This window comes from Calypte anna, chromosome 18 (genome assembly GCF_003957555.1).
Source record: "Calypte anna isolate BGI_N300 chromosome 18, bCalAnn1_v1.p, whole genome shotgun sequence".
Classification (NCBI taxonomy): Eukaryota; Metazoa; Chordata; class Aves; order Apodiformes; family Trochilidae; genus Calypte; species Calypte anna.
Genome location: NC_044263.1, coordinates 11,244,119 through 11,267,204, shown reverse-complemented (window position 1 = coordinate 11,267,204; position 23,086 = coordinate 11,244,119). Strand labels below are relative to the sequence as shown.

Here is a 23,086-nt window from a genome sequence, read left to right as displayed (position 1 = left end):
GGCTTGGGTGGTCTCTCCTGTCCCACTTGGCAGCTGCAGTGCAAGGCTGCCATTTATTTCTTGGAGTGGGTTTTTGTCAGATAAAACTTCCAACAGTGATGTGAAACACTCTGACAGCTGATTTCTGAAGTTACTGTTGGGAGTGATGGATTAATTTCAGGAAAATTAAGCTCTATCCTTCTGAGTTTTAGCCATCTGAGGAAGCTTCAAATGTGTCTCTGCAGCATGTGCTGCTCCATGTGCTCCTTCACATCCCAGCTGCTCCCTAGGAAATCAGCATCAGGTACCTATATTTTAAGATACACATCAGGGTTGTCAGACAGTGTCTGTGTGGTGGGGAGAGGAGAAAGGTTGTGGGTGAAAGGTTTTTTGTTTTTTTTCTTGTTTGGCTTCACAAAGTCTTTAAGCATCGCGAGAAAAACAAAGAGCCCTGAGGCTGAGCCTGAGCAGAGAGGGAATAGTAAAAAGTTGTTTCACAAATGTATCTGGATTAATGCTCAGATCTTACTGAGCCTTTTATGTCCTTTGGGCCTGGAATATAAGTATGGGAGCTCCTGGCAATGGGTAAAGGCCAGAAAAGCCTCTTGTGTTAATGGGTGAGGTGCTTATTATTGCAGGTGTCTGCATTAGAACCTTTTATAAACTGCTCCTGTTCCTTGGTGGGCAGTTTGCTGGCTGCTGTTGGCAGAATTTGTAACACAGGAGAAGGGTTAGTGGCTCCAGACACTGGGAAGCAAGGAGCTAGGAGGTTAGACTGGGACATAATCATAGCTGGGAGGAAAACCTGACTTTAGTCCTGGATAAAAATAAAGCTTTTCCCAATTCTTGACCCTATGGAGATAATTCTATGCCCAAAGCCTCTCTGGCTGGTGGATAGATGGCTACTGAGAGGCATTGCAGGGGTGAGAAGTGTTTCCTGGAGGTTAAGTGTACTCAGGAGCTTGGGTGGGTGAATGGAAAAACAGAAGCTTTGCTGGGAGAGTTCTGGTGGAGAAGGATGGGGGAATGTGGAAAGGCAGGAGGCAGGGCTGGGCCTGGAAGGGCATGAGAAAAGGATGCAGAGCCAGCACATAGTGCTGCTGGGCTTGGAGAGGGAGCAGAGATGTTCTGAAGGAAGCAACTTCATTGATGAACTGTGCATCATCAGACATCCCAGGGGCAGGGTTTGAGCCAGGCCCTGCTGGGCTTTACCCTGGGGTCTGAATGGGGAGATCTATTAGAGATTTCTTCAGTGTAGAAGCTGCAGAAATGCACTTGAAGGTGGGCAAGACAGGGAGAGGAGGTGAAGCAGATTCTGTGCTTCTGAGCCAAAGATAGCTCACTGTAGTGAAGAAAGAACAGAAAGCATCAAATCGTGTAAGGATGGAAGGAAAACCATCAAGACAAACAATTTATTCAAAGACTTATGTGCTAGAACAAATTGCAATAGGCAGAAGTTGTGTTGGGGTGTAGCGGATGGGAAGCAGGAGAAGAGCTGTGATAGCCTCTGAGAAAGTAAGAGCTGTAAAAAGTAACAGCTGAATGATTTTACAGTTGAATTTTCCTGCTGTAAATAGTTCAGTGAGGTAGTGTGAGTTCTCTTAAGTGCAGAAAGAATTTTTTTTTAGTGATGATTTCTGCTCTGTGACCACTTCACAGCAAGGCTGGGCATCTGCATAGGGTCCCACTTTTCACATGAATATAGCACAGGTGCCATGAGCACTTGGTAGCCTTGTTTTCAGTGTTCCCTTGTATAATCACAGCACAGGTAGAGGGCAGGGGGATCCCTTGCAACTTCTCAGACACATCCCAGCCCCCTACACGTGGCAATGTCCCTTCTATAGCAGCCCTTATTATGTGTGAGGTTTTAACTCTTCTCAACTGGACACCAGCAATGACAACCACAGGAAAAAAAACCCACACTGGGTTCTTGGGTCAGGAGCATTCTGGACCAGAAATTGCAAATTCTTTTAAAATATACATGGCTTGTTGCAAAAGGTGTCACTGTGTGGAGAACAGTGGGTCAGAAAAGGAGGAGATAAGGTGCTAAAACCACTCACCTTGTGCTCAGTATGGCAATGAACCTCTGCCTGTCTGTGAAGAGGAGGCTGCTCAGGTACTTGCCAGGAGTTGTGGCTTTTTTCCTTTCTTGCGTTGTCCTCTCCACAGGCTGTGAGCTGCCAGGGCAGGCACAGGGGCAAGATGCTTTACATGAAAATGCCCTCCTGCTGTCCATCTGGAGGTGACCTTGTTGGAATTTTTAGGAGAGGACAAGGCCCTCCAGGGTGGGTTTGTTTGTGTCTCTCTAAGCAAACACCTGGCTGTCACCTGGAGCTGGTGTTGTACAGCACTTTGTCCTGTTCCAAGGAACCTTCAGTTTCAGGACTTATTAACACAGCCTGGAGGACCTCCTGCTAACCTTGAGGAGTGGGGGAATCTCTGAGGGTTTCCACAAGGTTCTGGCACAACTTCTGTGCTTGCAGGGCTGGGGGCAGGCTGGGGAAGCAGTCAGCCCTGCAGGTCTGATGGGAACAGCCTGCTTGCTCCCTGCAAGGCTGGCCATGCCTGCTCAGGTTATCTGGCTCTCCTCAGGTAGGTCTGTCCTGGCTTGCACAGGAGGGAATCCTAAGGGCATGGCAGGGCCAGAGGCAGACAGGCTGGCAAAGTGCAGATGGGCTCTGGAAGCAGAGATGCTCTGCCTGGCACCTGCTGGGTTTCTCCCTGACGATCCAGTGCACAGAGATAATGGTTTGCAAATGGTCTCATTCTGATCTTGTACAAGGTGAACTTATCCTCCCAGGGCTGAGCTTGGCTGATGTCAGCTGTCTGCTTTACAGGGCTCTGACAGCCCTTCCACACTTCCATTTGCCATCAGCTCCATCCCACCCTCCTGCAAGAACTTGCCTGGAGTACTTATCACCACTGTTTCTGTGGCCAGTGATGACAAAATCTGGTGATTCAGCCCATGTAGGATATGAATCTTTCAGAAGAACCTCCTGCAACCCTGAACTTGAGGAAATCTTGTGGATGGATTAGTCTTTTGCACTGGTCCTTGCTGAATCACATTGCATCTTTAAGTTTTCTGCTTGTTGCCCATTTCTAGTGTGCCAGGATTAATTTGAATTGTAATATTCTCTAACATACTGGCATTTCATCTCCACTTGAGATCATCCTCATCTTTTAAAACTTCATTCTCCATTTCTGATGGTTAATGAATGATCTATCCTTAGCTCAAAACACAGCTGGGATATCAGGCTTTGGATTAAAAACTGTCTTGGCATAGTTTCTCAGAACATCCTGGAAGCATCCAAGCCCTGTTCCCTATAGATTATGGGCAAAATAAGACTATAAACTAAGTAGAAATCTCTGCTTTGGGGGCCCTTTGCTTTTCAAATCATGTAACTGTAATCTTTGCAAGGTCAAACACTGTTTCAGCTGTGGGTTGCTTTTTAATTTAATTTTCTTATGAAATAAACTGATGGTGACAGATGCCCAAGAGCCCTGAAGGTTAATGCTTTGTTTACACATGGGAAACCTAGGACAGAAGTGGTGACCATTCCCTCCAGAGAGGGATGGGGCTGTTTCTCAGCTTCTCCTGGAGCATGGGGCTACCTGGCCAGTGCCCTTGCTCTCTGTTGGTGTCACCAAGTCCTACAGAGAGGGGCTTTGGGCTCCTCCAGGGGATGCACAGTGTGAATAAAAGCTGTCTTGTCTTCTGTGCCTTCCCAAATGAAACTCTCTGTGAAAAGAAACACTCATTCCATTTTCTTGCTGAGGAAACAAGCTGTTTAATTCAGTTGGTGTGGCCAGGTTGGGGCATGATTGGATATCCTGACTCCTGCTCCTTGTCTGGTGACTGTGCAGATAACCCAAGTGCTTCCTATTCCTGTGTCTTCAATCTTCCTGACATTGATCTTCAAGCTCAGGGAGAGATAATATCCCATATCACAGAGGACTGAGGCCTGGAAAAAAAGAAAAAAATTGGAATTCAATTTTGTCAGAGTTGAGTCATCTAAAAGCAGGCCTCTGAGTCAGAGCTGCTCCCTGCAGCCTCTCTCCAGCCAGGGGCTCTCAGATGAATCTCTCTTTCATTTCCATTTTGGGGTGGAAGTGACTCACTGGCTGCAGTGCCTGGCTGCTCTATTGACTGCTGAGGGTATCCGGGGCTCCTGTGTAGAGGTTTAATGTGCAAATGTTCAGGCAGGTGTTGCCCTCAAGGCTCACAGGTATCTGTGGCAGAGCAAGGAGTTAAATCCAGGCCTTTGGAGACCTCTGGTTATCACCCTAAGCAGGGGACATCCTTTCTTGGCAGACACTAAAGCACGTGGCCACCAGTGAGCAGTGGTACAGACAGTGACTGCTTTGTTTCAGAAGTGGCAGCTGGGGCTGTTTCCCCTGACCTGCAGCTCCTCATGCTACAGACAGGCACCATTACAGGGCTGATGTCTCAGAAGTGGTAACTACATTTACTGAGGTAGTACCAGTGAACATTCTCCTCTGGCTCCAACACTGTTCCCAAAGAGATGCTTTCCCAGAAAGGAAGAGGGGTGCCAGCAGGAAGCTTGCTGAGACAACACAGAAGTATTTTCTACTCATGATCTCAGCCTCTGGAGATAAGGATGGAATTTCTAACACCCCTTCCAGAGCATCCTCCCTTGGGCCCTCATTGATCCCTCAGCTCTGGACAGGGGAAGGGGGGGATGGCTCCTGCCTGGGCAATGTTCTTGGTGGGGAAACAAAGGGTTGGGACATGCATGGACTGGAGGGACATGACAGTGTCAAAGATCCCCTCTTGACAGGAGGTCTTGGAGTCCTCTGATTACAAAGATGTCACATGCCTGAGAAACTCTGGTGGTGGTGTAGAGGTCATCAGAAGTCACTTGATCCTCCAGAGAAAAATCTTTCAGCTTTGCTGAGCATGCACCAGGGCAGGTCACACAGAGCCTGCTCTGTTATGTATGGCATAAGGTGCAAATCTTGAAGCTTCTCCATGCTGGGAATCTTCTCTCCTGCTGCTGCTTAGCACAGTGCAGGGTTTGGACAGTGCTGGAGCCTGCACAGATGTTTGGGTTGCTCAGTAGGTGCAGGCTGAGCTTTCCTGGGAGAATCCACATCAGCACAAAGCTGATCCCAGTCCTGTGCATACCTGTGTATTTGTTTCAGAAATAGCAACTCCCTTTTTTGTTGCAATTATTTTCATAGTGGAGGCTGAGCATTTCCATGGTTGGGGTGAGTTACTCGAGGGAGGGGCTGTGGATTGGACCTGGTGCTGCCCAGCTCTGTGGCCCATGGCACCCTCCATGCAGTGCACAATGCTGCCTTTCAGCCAGACCTACAGACCAGGCTTTGTCTCTCCTTGTGTGAGCCCTCTTTTAAGAGAGAAATGCTTCCTCAGAGGCTGCAGGCACTGCTCCATGACTTCAGATGCTCTTCACCTGTGCCAGCAGGGATTTCACTCTGCCTTGTGCCAGGGCTGAGCTGTTTGGTGGTACCAGGTGCTTTCCCTTTGTCTTTCCCTTGCTGGAAGCTGCAGAAACCCATTAGAGGAATGAGTTGCATTGGGATGGTTTGGTATCTGGGCAGAGAAGTGTGCAGTCATGGAGTAGCATCAAGTAGAGGTGGTTCCTACAGCTGAGGCTTATTTAAATGTACCTAGTCTTAATTTTCCTGTTTCCCTTCTGTAAAGCTGTTGGAGAGCATGGCTTGGCAGACAGGTAGGTGTTGGGTCTAGACTTGTTTTGTCCCTTATATAGATTTAAAAGGATAAGCTGATAAGAAACTAACACTTAAGTACTGATTCTGCATCTTGTTTTGAAATGCAGAATGATTTAGTGTTCTGTGTTAGGTTCCTTATTATGCTGATGTACAGCAGGCTTGGGCTCAGCATGGATAATCATTACTTTTGAGAACCTGGTCCTCCTTTGAATGTCTTTAAATGCTTCATATGAGAGAGACTGGAGGGGAGAGAGGGAGATCATAGGAAATGTAATGTTGGTGTTGACTGCTGACCCCTCATAGGGGAATGGGATTTAGGGACTGTGGTCCCTTGGCTGCTCTTTCACCCATTGCTGGGTCCTTCATCCAGCTGTTAGATGCCTGTGCTGGAGCAGTTCTCCCGATGCATGGAGGTAAAGAGTATTTTGCTGTGAGTCTGGAATGAGCCTTTATGTTTGCATTTAAGTAAAGGCCCTGGCTGAGCTTTTCCCTTTGTGATGTCTTCAACACCAAAGGTCTTTGGACTGAAAACCAAAGGCTGCCCCTTATCTCTTCCAGCTGTGCAGGAGGTGCTGCTCCCTGAGGCTGGGGAGGACAAGGTGGCCAGGTTTGCTTTGGATGTCCTGTTAGCTGCAGACACTGCCAGACCTTGGCCAAGCAGCCTGGTGGCTTGGGTCATCCCTGTGGGTTACCCAGGCTCAGGAGAACCCCCAATCTTTGCCCTTTGTCACTGGCAGCCCTTTGGCTAGTGAGCCACTGCCTCTTTGATCTTGGCTTTCCTCCTTTATACACCCCCATCCCTCTCTGGGAAAAATCAACATTTGCCTTTCAGAGCCTGGCAAACAGAAGGGGTCTGTATTACATCCTGATGGCAGCCCCAGGCTTGCAGGGCTCCGATGATAAATCCAGAGATGTTTGCTGTGGGGGGAGTTCTCTGAAACAAATTCTGGGAGTTCTGTGTGTCTGAAACACAAGCAGTGAGCAGTCAGTGAGGAAATGCCGTGGCTGAAAAATAAAATTTGGACTGCATTGAGGTTACAGGAAGGCAAGAAATTGATTTAAAATCTAAGCAAGGAAGATTTTATTTTTTTCTCAGAAGTAACACATTGCTGCTCAGTGTGCTGAAGCTGTGCAGGGTGTCAGAGTGCAGCAAAGAACCAGATGCTGGGATGGGAAATTTGCACCAGGAGTTCTCCTGTGTGGTCAGAGCCAGAGCATTACAGGGCTGTAGGGAGGAGAGCTGCAGGGTGTCTTGGGAGTGTTTGATCCATGTGGAAATACCACACTGCAGTTTTAAAATTCCTTTCCTCTCCTTCAAATCTGACTGGTTTTCTCCAACTAAGCCATGGCCATTGCCAGATGAACCTCAGCAAGTCGGGTATACTGGGAAGTCTGGGTGCTGTTAACTGGTGTTTTGGCAAGGCAAATGATGAGCACTGATGGGTTTTTGCTCTTTGTGTGCACAGTACCCTGCCTGCTAAGCCTTGTCCCTTGTCCATTTAGGCTCTTGAGGACTCTTGTGCTATTAATGTTAATCATTACCTAGCACATGTCTGCCTTGCTGAAGCCCTTGGGGCAGTTGGTTAATGTACAAGTTTGGTGATTTCCTTCTTTGACCAAGGCTGCAGCTTAGAAGTGTTCATCAGACACCTTCCCTCCTTCCTACCTCTGCTGGGATGTGACAAATCTGCAGAAACACAGAGGCCCAGCTCCAAGCTGCTGTCATGATGGTATCATGAGCTCTGTGATGGACCCTTGCAAAACCCCTCAGTTAGTGAAAAAGCTTTGAGATGTAGATTTGTATTTGTAGATTGCAGGTCCTGCTGCTGCTTCTCCCTTGGATTTCAGAAGCCAAGAATTGTGAGCAAATGATGATATGTGGTGAAGACAGGGTAAACCTAGAAAGACAAGATCTCTCTTGTCCCATCAGCTTCAGCAGTCAACTGCAAGTGATTTTAGACCTGACAGTAGCTATCAGCCCCATTTCCAATCAGTAGAGTTTCACAAGAACAATTTTCCTTTATAAATACTTTTCCCTTCCCTCCTGCTGCTAAGTAAAAGAAACACATAAACCACCTAAACTGACAGCATGGACAAAGGGCCTGTTTTTCCAATCCCTTCCAATCTGTGTGGATACTTGCATTATAAATATGCATTTGTAGAAGTCATCTGGTGTGGCAGTGTGCTGCTGGGGCATCCCCTCTGCTGCCTGGCCAGATGACTGAAACCCTCTCAGCAGAAGGATTGCAGATGATGACTAAGATGCCTTCTCATATGAAAAACTGCTTCTGCTAATTTTGTTTTGTGCTTTCATGCTTGTCCAGTGTATCTATGAATGACTATCAGCTGCGAGGGATTTGTGGGCAGTAAAGAACAGGAGATCACACAAAGTGGTGAAATGATCTTGCTGTTTCGATCAAGTGGAAATCTAAGGATTGAGTTTGCTCACCTCAGAATAAAAGCATGGGGAGAAGCCACCAGCTCTGTGCTGGTTGAAGGGCATTTTTGCTACTGAGCCTCTTGGCAAAGCACTTGGGGTCACTGTAATGTTTTAATCTTGACACCGAGGTTGAATGTATCTGAAAAGCCAAGGCTTGGTTTAAGCACAAGCTTGAATTCAGGATGACTGGGTAAAAATTTGTGGTGTGGGTTTTGCAGGTCAGTCGAGGCAATTTTCTGTCTTTGAGCTCTATGGATGCATGAAGTGATTTCCTGAGAACTACTGCAGTTTAATTTGAGTTAAAAGCTTGAATCAGAGCCTGAATTTAGAGCCAATATTAAAGTGCTGGGTTCCTTGTTGTCTTCTACCACCACGTTCAAGGTTGATCTTTCTATCTAACCTTGCCTTTTGCTGTGGCCAGGAGCTCTGGGCAGGGCAATGCTGGGCTGGAGGAAACCTTTTTAATGTTGGAAAAATTGAGGCTTAATTATTGTTGCCTCTTATTGTTAGCACAAGCTTTTGGGATATATTTTTAGTGTCAGAATGTGTTTGGCACTTGCCAGAAGTAAAACATTGTGGTAGGAATATTTGCACCTCCCTAATGCCAGTTTTCCTGTGGTTTTCTTGAGGGTTATCTGTAATTCAACCTCAGGCTGGGTTCTTTCTGTGTCTGAACTCCTGGCTCCACTTGAGTTACTGGTACTGTGCTGATGAGCAGTGTTGTCAGGACCCAGCCTGATGCTGAAAAGATTTGTGGTGTTGCAGGCTCTAGGGTCTGCACTTAGGCTTTGACCTACACACATGCAGCTTGTTGGTGCACCCATGTGGTGGACATTTGTTGGAGAAGGTTGTGCTCCCCTCCCGAGGCAGCAATCACTGCCCCTTTGGAACTCTGCCCCTCCGTTCCATTGGCATCCCTCCATCCCAGTGAAAGCTCAGTTTCCTGCCAGAGATATTTGATCCAAAATGAAACCATGCACATGGGCTGAGGGTTTTTTTCTAGCTGTGCTCAGCTTCTTTGTAAAGAGTCTCTATTACCCAGAATCTGGAAAAGTGGCTTTTATTATTCAGTGCATGGTTCTGATTAGCGCTGAAAATGAACATGAATTTTTCCCTCTTAAAAAAAAAAAAAAAAAAAAAAAGCATATTCCTTTTGAGGTTAATGTTGCAAGTGGATTTTAAGTTAATGGAAGTGAAGTTGTAATTGTGTTTTTCATTGTGCTCCTGCTTGAAGCAACAGATTCTTCTTCCTTTGCTACTCTGCAAACACATTTCTCCCTTGCAGTCCTCAGCTCCCCTGTCCCCAGCTGTCACCCACAGCTCTGTGTGCAGGACTCCACCTCTAAGGGCAGCATTAAAACTTTGCAGCTCAGTGTCCAGCAGCTGTCCTGGGATGCTGGAGAAGCCACTGAGGTGGTGGATGTACCCTGTGGCTCCAGGCCTTGTTACTGATGAAGTCTCCTCCAGCCATTTCATCTAAGGAGATTTTAGAACTTCTCTATGTGATGCAGGATGAAATCCAACTGCTGAAGGGAATTCTCTTGCTCACTGTCCATATAATACCTGTGAAATAGGTAAAAGGAGAGAAATGTCACACCCTGTATGGTCCTGAGCAGATGGTCCTAACTGTGATGGGTATACACACCCTGACACGGAGTGGAAAAGTGTCCCAGCAGTCTGCACTGTTACCTCTGCAGCCCTGCAGCTGCTCCAGGACAAATGAGGTGCTGTCCTTGCTGTCATCATGCATCCTCCCTTGCAGAGAGCAGGGATGGCCTGGGGAGGTGGCAAAGGGCAGGATGGATCAGGGAAGCAAAGTAGAGACCTCTATAATATGCAGGCTGGTGCAGATCCTGCCCCTGAGGAAGCCAGCTCTAAAAACACTGGTGTTCTGTAGGAGCTGTTGACACCTCTGGAGTGTCATTCTGCTGGAATTTCTCCTACCACCCCAGTGCCAAAGCTGGTAGAGTCCAGGGAAGGCTCTATGGCCTGGCCCAGACCTGAGCACCCCAGGAGATAGCTCTGAGGAGCCAGGAATATGGATATGTCCATAGGAGGAAACTGATCTTGGATGAAGACATCCAGTCTCCAGTGCTGTCTACACACCCTGCTGCCTTCATGCTGGGTGAAGAAGGAAACTGAGCTCTGACCCACTGGAAAAAACATTTAACAGAAGCAAGGGTCACACTCAGTGCTCAGCTGAGCTGATGCTGCTTTGCTGACTCCAGCACAGTGTGGGATGTCTCCTGATGGGTTTGGCCCATCCCTTTCTAACAGGACCTTTGTTTGGTTTGCGTTCTTTTGTTTGTTTGTTTTTTGTTTTTACTGGACTGTGTAGAGAAAGCAAGTTCCTGGGTTACATCTTCCATTGTTTGTCTTTACCCTGTGGTTTCTCATGGTAATGGAAATTGCTCATTTCTTCCTTTGATTTGTACATGGTATGAATGCAGTGGCATGGATCACTTGCTGGGGGGAGAAGATAAATCTGAAGTGGCCTGGCTTATTGCTGTGTGCATACCCAAAGTTTGGGGTGTCTCTCCCTTTTGGAGAACATACATGTTGACTGCATTGAACACCTCCAGTGGTTCCCTGGGGCCACTAGATTCAGATTTGCCAAAGAGAACTTGAAAAGCCACACCATAGAAAAGATGGGTTCTCCAGACACTCTGGATTCCATCTCCCTGCTGCCCTGCACCATCCTCTGTACTGGGGCAAGTATCTAGAGAATGCTTCTGTTTCATTCCTGGAACTCTTCCCATCCATGGTGTGTTGCATCAGCAGCTGCAAGAAGCACGAAATAGTAGAACTTTTGGTCCAATGTTGTCTGGAGGGAGTGATTTAAACACGAGCCTGACTGAGGTCTTGCTCACACTAACCCAACCCAGCTGGAGTGATTCTTGGCTCCAGCAGCCCCGGAGACCCTGGTGAAGCCCAATGTCCTTTGGTGCTGCTGCTGCCTTTCTGCTGTGCCATATGGTCCCAGCCTGGGGATCTGGAGAGAATTAGTCGTTGATTATAAAACATGAAAAAATATTGCTCAGCCAGTGAGCCAAGGTGAGGCCAAGCTCTGCAAATGTCGTAAGTTTGTCCTGCTGCGGCACATCCGCTGGGTTGGATGAACTGTTCTTGGATTGACTGATTTTTAACTGTTGGATTCTTCCATTTTGAAGTAATTCTGCTGGGGACGTGGGGAAGCATTCCTCATTTCAGCTCAATAAAGTGCACTTCCTTCTGCTTCTTATTCCAGTGTGCTACAATAAATGTATGGCGTGGCCTGAGGGCGTTTGAACTATGTTAAGAGGGAAGACTTATGGATGCTGTGGCTGGGGTAAACCTTTGATTTTTATTTTGCAGCCCCACCCGGGGACTCAGCCTGCTGCTTCCATGCTATAAATAGAGGTAACCCCCAATGGTGCTCAGCACGCTGATGCTCTCTGGTCCTGCTCATGTTGCTGGCTCCCTGGCAGTCTGCTCAGAACACAATATTTTTAGTTGTTGCTTTCTCTTATTACTTTTTTAAAAAATTATTTTAATGCATCTTCTCTCTTGCCAGGCTGGCAGCTTTCCCTGCTGTTTATTTGCTTTCCAGGACAGGATCATCTCTTGATGGAGGGGCAGTGGGCATCACCAAGAGCAAGTCTGGCTTGGGTTCTGTTCTGAATCTGTAGAGCTGCCCCCTCTTTCCAGGTTCACTGTAAAGGTGTTGGCGAGCCTGTAGAAATTCCGTGTTTGCTCCTTATTTTCCCTTCTGTTGACAGGGGATTAACAGTGTAATTATGTATTATTAATGTTGTTAACAGGGGCTGAAGCAAAAGCTGTCAGAAATACTTCCTTCTAAAGCTGTCTGCAGTACAGAGCAAATCGATTCAACTTGTCCAGCTTTGGATTTAGTGATTTTTAAAAAGGGTGTGAATAGTAATTACAGATCCCCAGAGAAAACCTAGGAGACAGGGCAGTAAAGCAAATTCTCAGAAACGTTGCATAAAAGGTAGAAGCTCAGCCAGAGCCTGGATGCTCTGATGGCTCTGCCATGTTGTATGCTCAGAGCCCTGTGTGTATTTTTCCACTGGAGTGGTTGCTAAAGGGGATAAAGCCTGTTTCCTAAGTGCAATCCTGTCCAAGCTTGTAAGCTCCTTGCTCTGCTTCCGTCCTGCTTTGCCGCAGACTGAATGAAAGCTTTGAACATAAAAGGCTGTGTTTAACCAGCTCAGCATGGCTGCATATCTGTTCTTCAGGGTGCCACCCATAACGGGACATTCTTCTCTGTTTTTTGAGCAATTATGAAAGCCACATTTCCACCCTGCACCTTGCCCCCACGCAGCCCAGGCAGAGGTGTGGGTTCTCTGCCAGGAGCAGAGCCAGGGCTCGAGTGCTCCTGCAGCTCTCCTGAAAAAAAATTCCATTTAAAACTCAGCTGAGCAGAGGAAATTTGCCTTTTTATTCTCGGTAGCATCCAAAGAAGAAAATAGACATTTAGAAGGGAAGAAAAAAGAATTCAGCAAAAAAAATCAGGGATTGGGTTTAACAGAAGAAAGAATGTTTTAAAATGGACCGTGCTGGTTCTAGGGCACAAGCTCCTGGACACTTCCTCCCTTCTCTCTCTGTCAGGGATAGAAAATTCAGGCTGAGTGCTGTGTGTTCTGTGCCCTGCCTTGTTGCAATGCAGACAAAGCTCCCAAGAGGACAGCTTTGGGTGCTCCTGTGTGGGGGTGGACAGTCCCAGCTCTATTTTGGGCCCTGGGCTGGCAGTGCTCCTGGGGATGGCACTGGCCGGGGATGGCTCCGGGTGGTGCTGGGCAGGGGCTCTCCTTGTGCTGCTGCCCAGGGCCTGGCCCTGTGGTTCAGCCACGGAAGGTGGAAGGCACAGAGGCTTTTTATGTTAGAAAAGGAAAGGGAGAGAGAAAGTGCACATACATATGCGCATATATATATATATATATAAAAGCTGAGGCTTCTGAGAGTGACATACTTTTTCCATGTTGCTTTTCCAGGCAGTTTTGTTTTTTTTTTTTGCCTCTCCTTCCATCCCAAGGCTCAGTGGTATAAAAGTTTTCCTGCAATTTATACATTTTTTTTCTTTTTTCTTTAATAGCCTGCACTTTTCCAGCTGACAAGGCTTTCTAAGGTTGTGGCAATGTCACAGATCACATTTATGCTGTTTTAACCCCTGTGCTTATTTTACAACAAATCTGGTAGATAGGGAGAAGATAGTTTAAGAAATAGAATTAAAAAAACATCACTAGAAAAACTGGGGAGCTTCTTACCTATTTGCAGGGCAGAAATCCTGATTCAAAAGTTTGGTGTGCTCAGGCAAGGTTTGTATTGAGCTGAGGAGCTCCTGGGGCTCTGTTCTAGAGCTTGATGGCTCCAGCATTTGGTATCTGAGGGGGGGGACACCATCGTGAAACTGCTGCTCTTCACCAGGACCCACCAGAGACTGAGATGCCAGAGCCTCCAGGAATCCCTTTATTGGGAAATCACAACATTTGGGGTAGCTTCAGAGCATAGGATCCCACAGGAGGTGGTTCAATGCATTTATTGAGTCCACTTTTTTTGTGCCAAGAAAAGAGAAACTGAGGCACTCGTCAGCATATGGTTTCTGCATATGGCTGGGTTTTAACCAAGGATTTGGTATGGTGACTTTTGGGTTGTTCAGCATGCCTGGGAAATGAGTGTTGTGGCAGTCACCACTTTACAAGTAGGCAGCAGGTAGGATGACAGAGGAGCTAAATGGATGGATTAGAAATGCTGCCACAGCCAGAAGGTTCTGTCCTGCCTGGAGTCTGAGCTCAGAGGTGGGCAGGGGCCTGGGAGTTACTGATTACTTTCTGACACTGTGTGGGAATGAAGGAGATGGGTGTGTTAGGGTTTTGTCTTTCAAAATCATTTATGGTGTAGAGGGGCTTGAGTTGTCCTTGTTTCTTTCTCCAATGCAGCACATGTGAATCAGATTGCTCTGAATATGTAGATTTTATTCCCATCAACTCCCTTGGCCCATTCAAACCTTCTTCTTGCTTTAGGAATCACACAGACCTCCAGTGGGAGACTTCGGAGACCCAGTGACCAGATAAGTCCAAGTAAGCTGCATGAATTTCTCACTTTGTAACTTCCTCATCCAATAAAAAAAAATAAAATAAAAGGAGAGAATGTAAGAGGTAACTCTTGGAAGTTGCATCTCTTGCCTGCTGTTCGCTGGCCATGGTTTGGAAGGCCAAGCTGACTGCTGATCACTGCAGAGAGCAGTCTATTTAAAAAAGCAGTGTATATATATATATATATCAAAAAAAGTGAAAAGAGAGAGCAATATAAAAGAAAAGATTAATTACTTACTGAATAATGGAGCCAGTGAGAATAATTAGAAAGCCTCATCTCAATTCAAGGGGTCTGACACAGCGTAACAGAAAGCAGGAATGGCCTGAGGTTGAAATATAGCTTTAGTAATTAGCAGCTCTTTGGTACTCTCCTTAGCTATTATTTTTTATTGGATATGGAGATTTATGGATTATATATGCTTGCGACTAAATTTGCACTCCTAATTGCAGCTTACTGTTTTGGAAGCTGTTTCTGATTCAGAAGGAAGCAGGTGGGAGGGTTTCTTTCTTGAAAAAGTTGTTTTCCAGCTTCAGGAAAGCAGTAACAGAAGCCCTGGTGTTTGCAAGTGTCTGAGTCTGTGTGTTCCACACGTGTGTGTGTGTGGCACTGGTTGGGACTGGCCAGGGATAGAAACAAGTCTGGTGCTTAACTGCATCAACCAAATTATCCCCTGCAAGCAGAAGATTCCACAAAGGCAGCCCAGTTCTGGTCTTTTCCTTTTGCATGCCCTTTCTGCTGGGCCTGTCTGCCCCCCTGTCCTGCTCCAAAGGTCCAGACCCCTGTGGGAGGCATCAGGTCCTTATATATCAGAAGTTCAACTTAGCAGGTGCTTTGTTGCAACTGAAATCTTCTGTCACATTTGTTTCTCTGAGATGTGCAACCTCCCTTTGGCATTGCCTCCTTCTTTTCTCCAGGATGTTAAGAGTTGTCCCTGCTGCAGTCAGCCTGTCCCTGCCAGAACCCTCCTGGCTTCCTCGACACCCTGCTCTTGCTACACTTGATTCAGGGCTGTCATTTACTCCCATCCTCTTGGTCTCTCTGTCACTCACAGTTGCTCCCTTGGGGCTCAATTTGCTCTTTCAATTCATCTTCTCAGCCCTCATATCCTGTCTCAGCTCCCAGATGGATTTATCAAAACAGTTGATTTCAGCTTTTCCCTCTGCGTGGGTGGGAAGAGAAAGCCACCCTCGGGATGCCTTCCTGGAGTGGTGACTTCAGCATTTTGCTGTATCAAGGCATCAGCAGATGTGGAAAGGGGATTGAGTCACAAACATCCTCTTCAGCATCTGCTTAAATGCCCTGGGAGCTGGGAGCTGCCTGCTTGGCCATCCCCACCCACCAGTGACAAGCAGAGGGACAGGTATTCACCTCATGGACCAGGGTGCCAGGGGATGTAGTTACCCAGTGATGCTGTCCTGGTGACTCTGGAGCTTCACAGCCATGCAGTGTCACCATCTCCAACCCTAATGCTGTGATGTGTGGCTGGGAGGATGTAAACAGGGTCAGCGTGGGCCCCTGCACCCCAAATTGATGTCTAATGGTAGGAAAAATGTGTTGAGTGGTTAAGTCCCAGTTTTGATCTGGCTGCTAAAGGTTTGCAGCAGTGACTGCTCAGTCCTGAGCAACCTTTTCAAGCTGATGGTTCAGAAGTCGGCCACCAGCACAGCAGCTGCAGTTTCGGAGCTGAAGTGGATGTTTATCTTCTGTATGTGCAAAAACAAAGTTGCAGTCTCAGCCCTGGCAGTGCTTCTTTCCATACAGTACCTCGGAAGACAGAAAGGGGAATTGGTAGAGCTCCAAAGGTAACTACATCTAAATTGAAAGACACAGTGCATTTGTTCAATCTTGTTTTCTTTAGACTCTAATTATATACTTTCCACTTTTCTGGTGAGAAACCTTTTAAATTGTAATTTTTTTTTCAAGTGAAAACCAAACGAGCAGCTCAGTGCTCCAGTTTACATTGCAGTAAATATTTATGACTCCATATAACTGCAGCTCAATTTCCCCTTGTTTTGGGTCCAGTTTTTCCTCTCTGCACATCTGGCCTTGTATCCAGAAGCTTTTATCCCTGCAGAAGATGAATTGGTGTTGGGATGACTGAACAGTGGTTCTAAGTGATGCATTGAAGGGAGGGGGTTTCTTTGGGTTTTTTGCCACCCAGAATATGGAGCAGGAGATGACATGGAGTTCTGTAGCCACCAGCTCCTAGGATCTAGATAGCTACAGTCATTTGCACCCCACCTATTGCCTTGGGGCATGCAGTGATGGCATGAACCTGGAGATTTGATATTGACCTCTCTTGGAAACCTTAATCTGTGGCTCATAATTTTTCTTGTCCCCTTGAAGTGTTTGTACAGCACTGGCATTCAGCATTGCTCAGTGAGCAGCAATTCCAGGGCTTTGGAGCTGCAGGATTTTGTTTTGTGAGGCCTGTTGCATAGTTCCAGGTAAGCAAGGAAGATGACCAGGGCTTGGCACTGTCCCCCATCAATTAGAACATGGGACCATGCCCATAAGGTTGAGTTTTGTGAGTGGTTTGGACAGTCTATTCAAGATGTAGTTAGAGATGAGTGGGAAGAACCAGAATTCAGAATTTTGGCCCCTAAGGTGCCACCCTTGCTTGGTGTGAGCAGCTTAGGGTAATATTTTTGCAGACTTAAGAACTCTGCACGTCAGGGAAGTTTATTCCCACTTCATTTTCCTTCAGCTGTACCTGATGAATTTAAAAGTGAGAAATATTTGCTGACATTTGCCATCTGGAGCAGAGATGTGTTCCCCAGCCAGCCAGAAAACAGCCCCAGAGCAGTTGGACTGGAAGAAATCAGCTTCATATTCATCTCAGGCAGCCAGCTGTGCTCTGCACTTTGATTTCTTTCCAACCTACAATTCAGTTTTTGCTAAGAGGAAGGAACTTCCCGGGCAGGGGTAAGGTAGGAGGGTCCAGAAAAAGGTAGAGTGTCCTGGTTTAGCTAAAACTGCAGGGTTTTTTCTGTGGAGGTGAAAGCAGTGGGGAGGATGCAGAACTGCTCCTGCATTGGTGCTATCTGTGGGTCAGGTGCTTTGTTCCTGAGGGGTCCCAAAGGGGTTGGGTGGGGAGCAGGTGCCTCAGCTTTCCTGTTTCAGCTTTTGTCTGGCTGCAGGGCTGCCTGGAGCAGGGGCAGGCTGCCAGGGCCAGCTGCAGTCCAGGGCAGGCACAGCTTTTCCATCCAAAAAAGACAGGGCGCGAGCGGCCCCACTTCTGCACCATCAGCACTTGGCTGAGGGTCAACCACAACTTGTCTCGGTGCTTTTTGGAAGCCTAGGGCATAATTTTGAGAGACATGGAGCTCAAGACCAGTGGTCTGGGTTGCATTAGAAAGGAGCACTCACTGATGTCATCAAATCCTTGTCAGGGCAGTTTGTCTCACGCTGTGTAAATATTTCTCTTGGGTATAAAGCAGAGAGAGGCCCGTGCCAGGCTGTTTGGTGTTTGTGCCAGCTACAGCCCCTTGTCCACCCTTTAGGCTGATGGGGGCAGACAGAGGAGCCCAGAAATCCCAGCAGGTGGACAGGTGTGGGCTGGAGACGTAGGACAAGTAAGATGGGTCCAAGGTGTTGGTTGTAGTGTGAGCCTGTGAGCTTTTGATTAGGGTATGAACTCTAGGACCTCATTGACCAGGATGACACTGCCCTGCCATGCTGCCCAGCACACCCAGGATGTCTCTGCAGGAGCTGGTAGCTGGGATTTAATAGAAGTGGAGAGAATATAGTCCTAAGTTAAAATTTTGACAAGACATGTACAGATAAGTTCTTGTTTTATTTTCCTTATCCCTAATTAAGCCTTGCATTTTCCCTTTAATAGTTATTAATATTCCCATCTCATCATAGAGGTAAATAGAGCAGCAGGGAAGGTGAAAGCTGTGCTTTTTGCATTGCCCATGAATCCAAGGATTCTTCCCCATAGGCACTGAAATGGAAAGATGTGTGGCTGGGTGGGTGCAAAAGCTGAAACACAGCTGTGGGCATGGCTTAAATTGGCATCATACTGCAGCATCTGATTTCAGCAGGGTTCACTAATTTGGGATGCTCCACATTCATTCAGCGAGTTAAAAGTAGATAATGGCAATAGATCTTAGTGTTTCCATCTCTTGAGTTAGTAACTTGCCCTGAGGACCATCTTTTCCCTTTACACCTGGAGTCTGCAGGAGTAAAACTTCAGACATTGCTTTATGTGAGACTGCAGGTTAATCAGAACAGTGGAAATAAACAAAAGAGATAAAAATAACCAAAAGAGCCTGGGGCTCCCTAGTTGAGAGCACATGATTACCATTACATAAGCTAATTCAGACCACTGTAAAAAAATATTAGGTCTTCAAGTTTTTCCCCCAGGGCCGTGCTGCCAGAACTGTTGCACATCTACTGCAGCTCAGACACAGCTACCCACCACACACACAGCACAGTCATGCTGCCTGAGCAAACTGAGTTTGGGAACTTTTGTCCAGACCTTCAGATTGCCCTAACCTTTACTTCATCTTGTTTTAGCTTCCTGTTGCCAAACTGGGGTGCAGGGTGGGAGTTCAGCACTTTGGGCCAGCTGGAAGCTGTACATCAGCTCTTTGCAGTGTGGTGTTACAGCCCAAACTGTGCCTTTCACTTTGGTGGGGCAGCAGAAGGGTTAACAAGAGACCTGTGGTTGCAGCCTCATTGCTTTGGATGTATCCTTAGATGAGGTCATGAATGGCTTTGAGCAGCCTCTGTTCCCCTTTGTTCCAAGCTCCACACTGGCCACTCCAGCTGCAGGGATCTCCGTGCCAAACAGCATCCTCAGGCACATGCCCTGCTCAGTCTCCTGGGGCTCCCTCCTGACAAACCCTCATTTGACATCTCCTCTGGGTCTTTCTCGTCGTTCTCATCTCATTGTCTTTCTCATCACAAGGGCAAAGTAGCAAAGGGTGAAGCTTGGTCACTGGGGTGAAGCTTGGTCACCAGGCAGCCTGGAGAGTCCCTTCTGCAGCATCCCAACAAGTCCATGGCTGCAGCTCTGCAGGAAATCCCAACTCCAGGTAGCAAGAAGCTGACATGAACTGACTGCTCTTCATTCAGATGCTTGGGTTCCTGCACAGACACATGAGGATGGTGCTTGTATAACACAGACACGTGGGCTCCAAGCTGCCTGGGAAGGTCTTGTGGGGCTCCCACGTGCTTCAGGAGGAAATGTGCAGTACTTATAGTGAGAGAGGCACTTGTGAGCACAGCTAGAAAATTAAGGAATAATGATAGGTGCCATGGGCCTGTTAGCTCCCGAGGGGATGCACTGAGCACTGGCTTGTCCTGTTTCTGTAGAATACCCATGATTCATTTCCAGTCTCATGTATAGTCTCTTTTGGTCCCAATAAGCAGAAAAAAAAATAAAAAAAGAAACCAGAGGCAGTGAAATATAAATCAGTATTTCAGGAATGACAAAGGATTTAATGCTCTGTAATGTTTGGAGATTTTGGCTCCTGATCATGTTTTTAGATAGTCCTGTTCCTCACTGGAATGTGATTTGTTGCTGAGAGGTGATGAGTTCTGCAGGGTTCCCCTGAGGAAAGGAGCCCTCCTGGGGTTGGAGAATGAAAGGACACACTTCAGCAGGCAAGGTGTCAACAGGACAGCTATGGAAATGTGTGTGTGCTGTACCTGTCCCCTTAGGAAAGGGATAAAGAAACCAAAGGAGAAAGGAGGGCTGGTGTGTCCAAGCCTGGTAAGGATGTGCCAGCTCACCCAGGGCTGCTCACCTAAGCAGTTGTGTGTGGCCACAGTTCTCTCAGCTGAATATGTGCATCTCTCCCTGGTGTTTATTTTCTTCATTTTTTGTTGCTGAAATGTCAGTTTGCAAATTGTTCTCGGGCATGTTGGCAGAGCAGACTGTGGCTGCTCAACTTTCCCTCTTCCCCTCAAAATCTGGTGTCCCTCATCACGTGGGCAGAGGCAAATTCCTGAGCCCTGGCTGCCCACCACAGGCATCTTCTGAGCCTCCAAGTCCAGCACATCCAGCAATGCCTTGTGTTTACCAAAACCCCCTAATTGTACCTTAGGCAGAGAGCACCAATTTACTCCTTGCTATATTTGTCTTGTGTCTATGACTGCAAAAGAGATGTGAGTGCAGCCTTTCATGCCCTTGGTTGCAGAGATGATTTGCCTTTGAGGCTACTGTGCAGCTGGGCTAGTGGATAAAGCTCTGGGGATGTTCAGGGATGGCCTGCAGGTCATGCAGTCTCTCTGTCAGATTTTGGTGAAAAAAAAGCAATGTGTGGTCCAAGCAAAGCAGCAGAAGCAAGAGGCATTCCTGACTGACCTGATAAAGCAGCCTTTCCTTGGGGTAAATTTTTTATTTCTAGAAGTATAAATTTTATTATGAAATTTCTGGTTGAAAGCATGTTATGATGTTCAGAGAAGTGTCAGGCCTGGATGATTCTGCCACTAAATCAAAATAGGGTCATCTGCCCAGTTCTGGATTATCTTCACTCCCTCAATGGATTGGCCCTTCTTCAGCAATAGGGACTTAAAGCAAGGCAAGCCTCTGGGGGTGTCCTCTGGCTGCACCACCCCAAGCCAGGACCTCTCTGCTGGGTGGCACTACAGCAATGCAGTAAAATCCACTAAGCTAGGAGGAGTGGCTGACACACCGGAAGGCCGTGCTGCCATTCAGAGAGACTTAGACAGGCTGGAGAGTTGGGCAGGGAGAAACATGATGAAGTTCAACAAGGGGAAGTGTAGAGTTTTGCATTTGGGGAAGAACAACACAATGTCCAAGTATAGGTTGGGGGCTGACCTGCTGGAGAGCAGTGTAGGTGAAAGAGACCTGGGGGTCCTGGTAGACAAGAGGATGACCATGAGCCAGCAATGTGCCCTTGTGGCCAAGAAGGCCAATGGCATCCTGGGGTGCATTAGAAAGGGTGTGGTTAGTAGGTCAAGAGAGGTTCTCCTCCCCCTCTATTCTGCATTGGTGAGGCCACACCTGGAGTATTGTGTCCAGTTCTGGGCCCCTCAGTTCAAGAAGGACAGGGAAGTGCTTGAAAGAGTCCAGCGCAGAGCTACTAAGATGATGAAGGGAGTGGAACATCTCCCTTATGAGGAAAGGCTGAGGGAGCTGGGTCTCTTTAGTTTGGAGAAAAGGAGACTGAGGGGTGGCCTCATCAATGTTTTCAAATATGTAAGGGGTGAGTGTCAGGGAGATGGAGTTAGGCTCTTCTCAGTGGTGACCAGTGATAGGACAAGGGGTAATGGGTGTAAATTGGAGCACAGGAGGTTCAAGTTGAATATCCGGAAAAATTTTTTTCCTGTAAGGGTGACAGAGCCCTGGAACAGGCTGCCCAGGGGGGTCGTGGAGTCTCCTTCACTGGAGACATTCAAAACCCGCCTGGACACGTTCCTATGCAAGGTACTCTAGGTGGCCCTGCTCTGGCAGGGGGTTTGGACTAGATGATCTTTCGAGGTCCCTTCTAACCCCTAGGATTCTATGATTCTATGATTCCTTTAAACTATCTGCTTCTGAGATCCAGGTGGGTCTTGGAAACTTTGGTCCTTAATGGATCCTTCTGCCAGGTAGGAGTTGTTGTAGTGACCTGCCCAGGAACAGGAGGGTGTAGAGCAAATGGCTGGTGTTCAAGAGAGAAAATACAATAATGAATAATGCCAGTGGGAACCCAGCTTTCCTCCAGCTCAGTGAGGAATGAGGCATGGAGTAACTCCCCTGTCTTAGGGACTCAAGTAGGAAGCCGGGGAAGAGCAAAGTGTTGTGAGGGCAAGATGGCTGGGAGGGAGGAGTCGTGGGAGGAAAATGTAAGTGGAGGATTGTGAGAAAGTTAACATTTATCTGAGACTCCATGCAGTCTGCTGGGAGTGTGGGTGTCCAGTCCTCCTGCCTCACCTCCTGCCTCTGGCTCTGCACTGCCAGCTGCTGTTAATATTTCAGCACATGAGTGTTAAAGCACGAGTGGAGAGCCTGGGGAGGATATGCAAGGGATTTTCAGCAGTTTGAGGCTTTCAGGCAAAAAGATTGAGAGCCAGGAGCTTTCTTTAAAGACAGATCTCTCCACAGGATGGGATGGAACAGAACAGACTCATGTAGGCATCATCTCAAGGGCTCAGGGCAGGAGCAGAGATGGACTGGTGCAGTTTCAGCAGTCCTGCTACAGCTCTCATACATGATTCTGGGTGGTGATGACTCCTATGTCCCACACGTGGTCTTTGTCTCAGGAAAAGCAGTAACTCAGGAGGGTCTCCCTGTGTTGAACAAGTACAGAAATAATCAGGAAAGGTCAAAGCAGTGGCTGGCAACAACTGCAAAGCAGCCAAGAGCTGCCATCCAGATCAGGGCAGCTCCATGTCTGCCCAGCTGGGAGAGGAGGATAAAGAAACAAAAACTGGCAAAGAGTAAGGCAGCAGCATTCAGAGGGTATCTTGGGAAGAAGGGGATGTCCTTGTTTTTTTCTTTTGTGAGTTGTTTTTGTGAGGACATTTTTAGCCTTTGTTTTCTTTCTTCCCCATCCTCAAGGCTCATATAAATGTAAATGAAAGGTTCTTGGAGCACACAGCCAGCAGAGGCTCAGGTACTGTCATTTACTTGCTGGGTCCAGCCTGGGGTTAAATGGCATAGAGAGAGTATAATGGAGTAATACTTGATTGAACTGTTTGAGTCTGGACCTGTATTTCCTCATGTGAAAATATTTCACTGGACATAATTTAATTTAGGTTTGCTCTGCTCTGCCACACAGCCCTCCCCCTCTGTACTCTCCTCCCAGCTTGCTGGTTATATAGACAGCTGAGCTTGTGAAACCACCAACTGAATCTCCATTTTTCCTGCAGGTCTTTGGGGAAGGCCCTGCAGGTCTTTGG

The 23,086-nt window shown here is 47.3% G+C and overlaps 1 protein-coding gene across 3 annotated transcripts in view; it reads left to right on the top strand.

Moving 5' to 3' along the window:
- Positions 1 to 23,086, top strand: part of SEPTIN9 (septin 9) — a 127,623-nt gene that overhangs the window by 8,155 nt on the left and 96,382 nt on the right. For 2 of the 3 annotated variants that reach the window (XM_030461708.1, XM_030461706.1), the window contains exon 2: positions 14,155 to 14,211. The exons of the other annotated variant lie outside the window; for it this stretch is intronic. In XM_030461708.1, the coding sequence (XP_030317568.1) occupies positions 14,155 to 14,211 (57 nt within the window). The remainder of the gene's footprint in view (positions 1 to 14,154; positions 14,212 to 23,086) is intronic. 3 annotated transcript variants of the gene reach the window in all.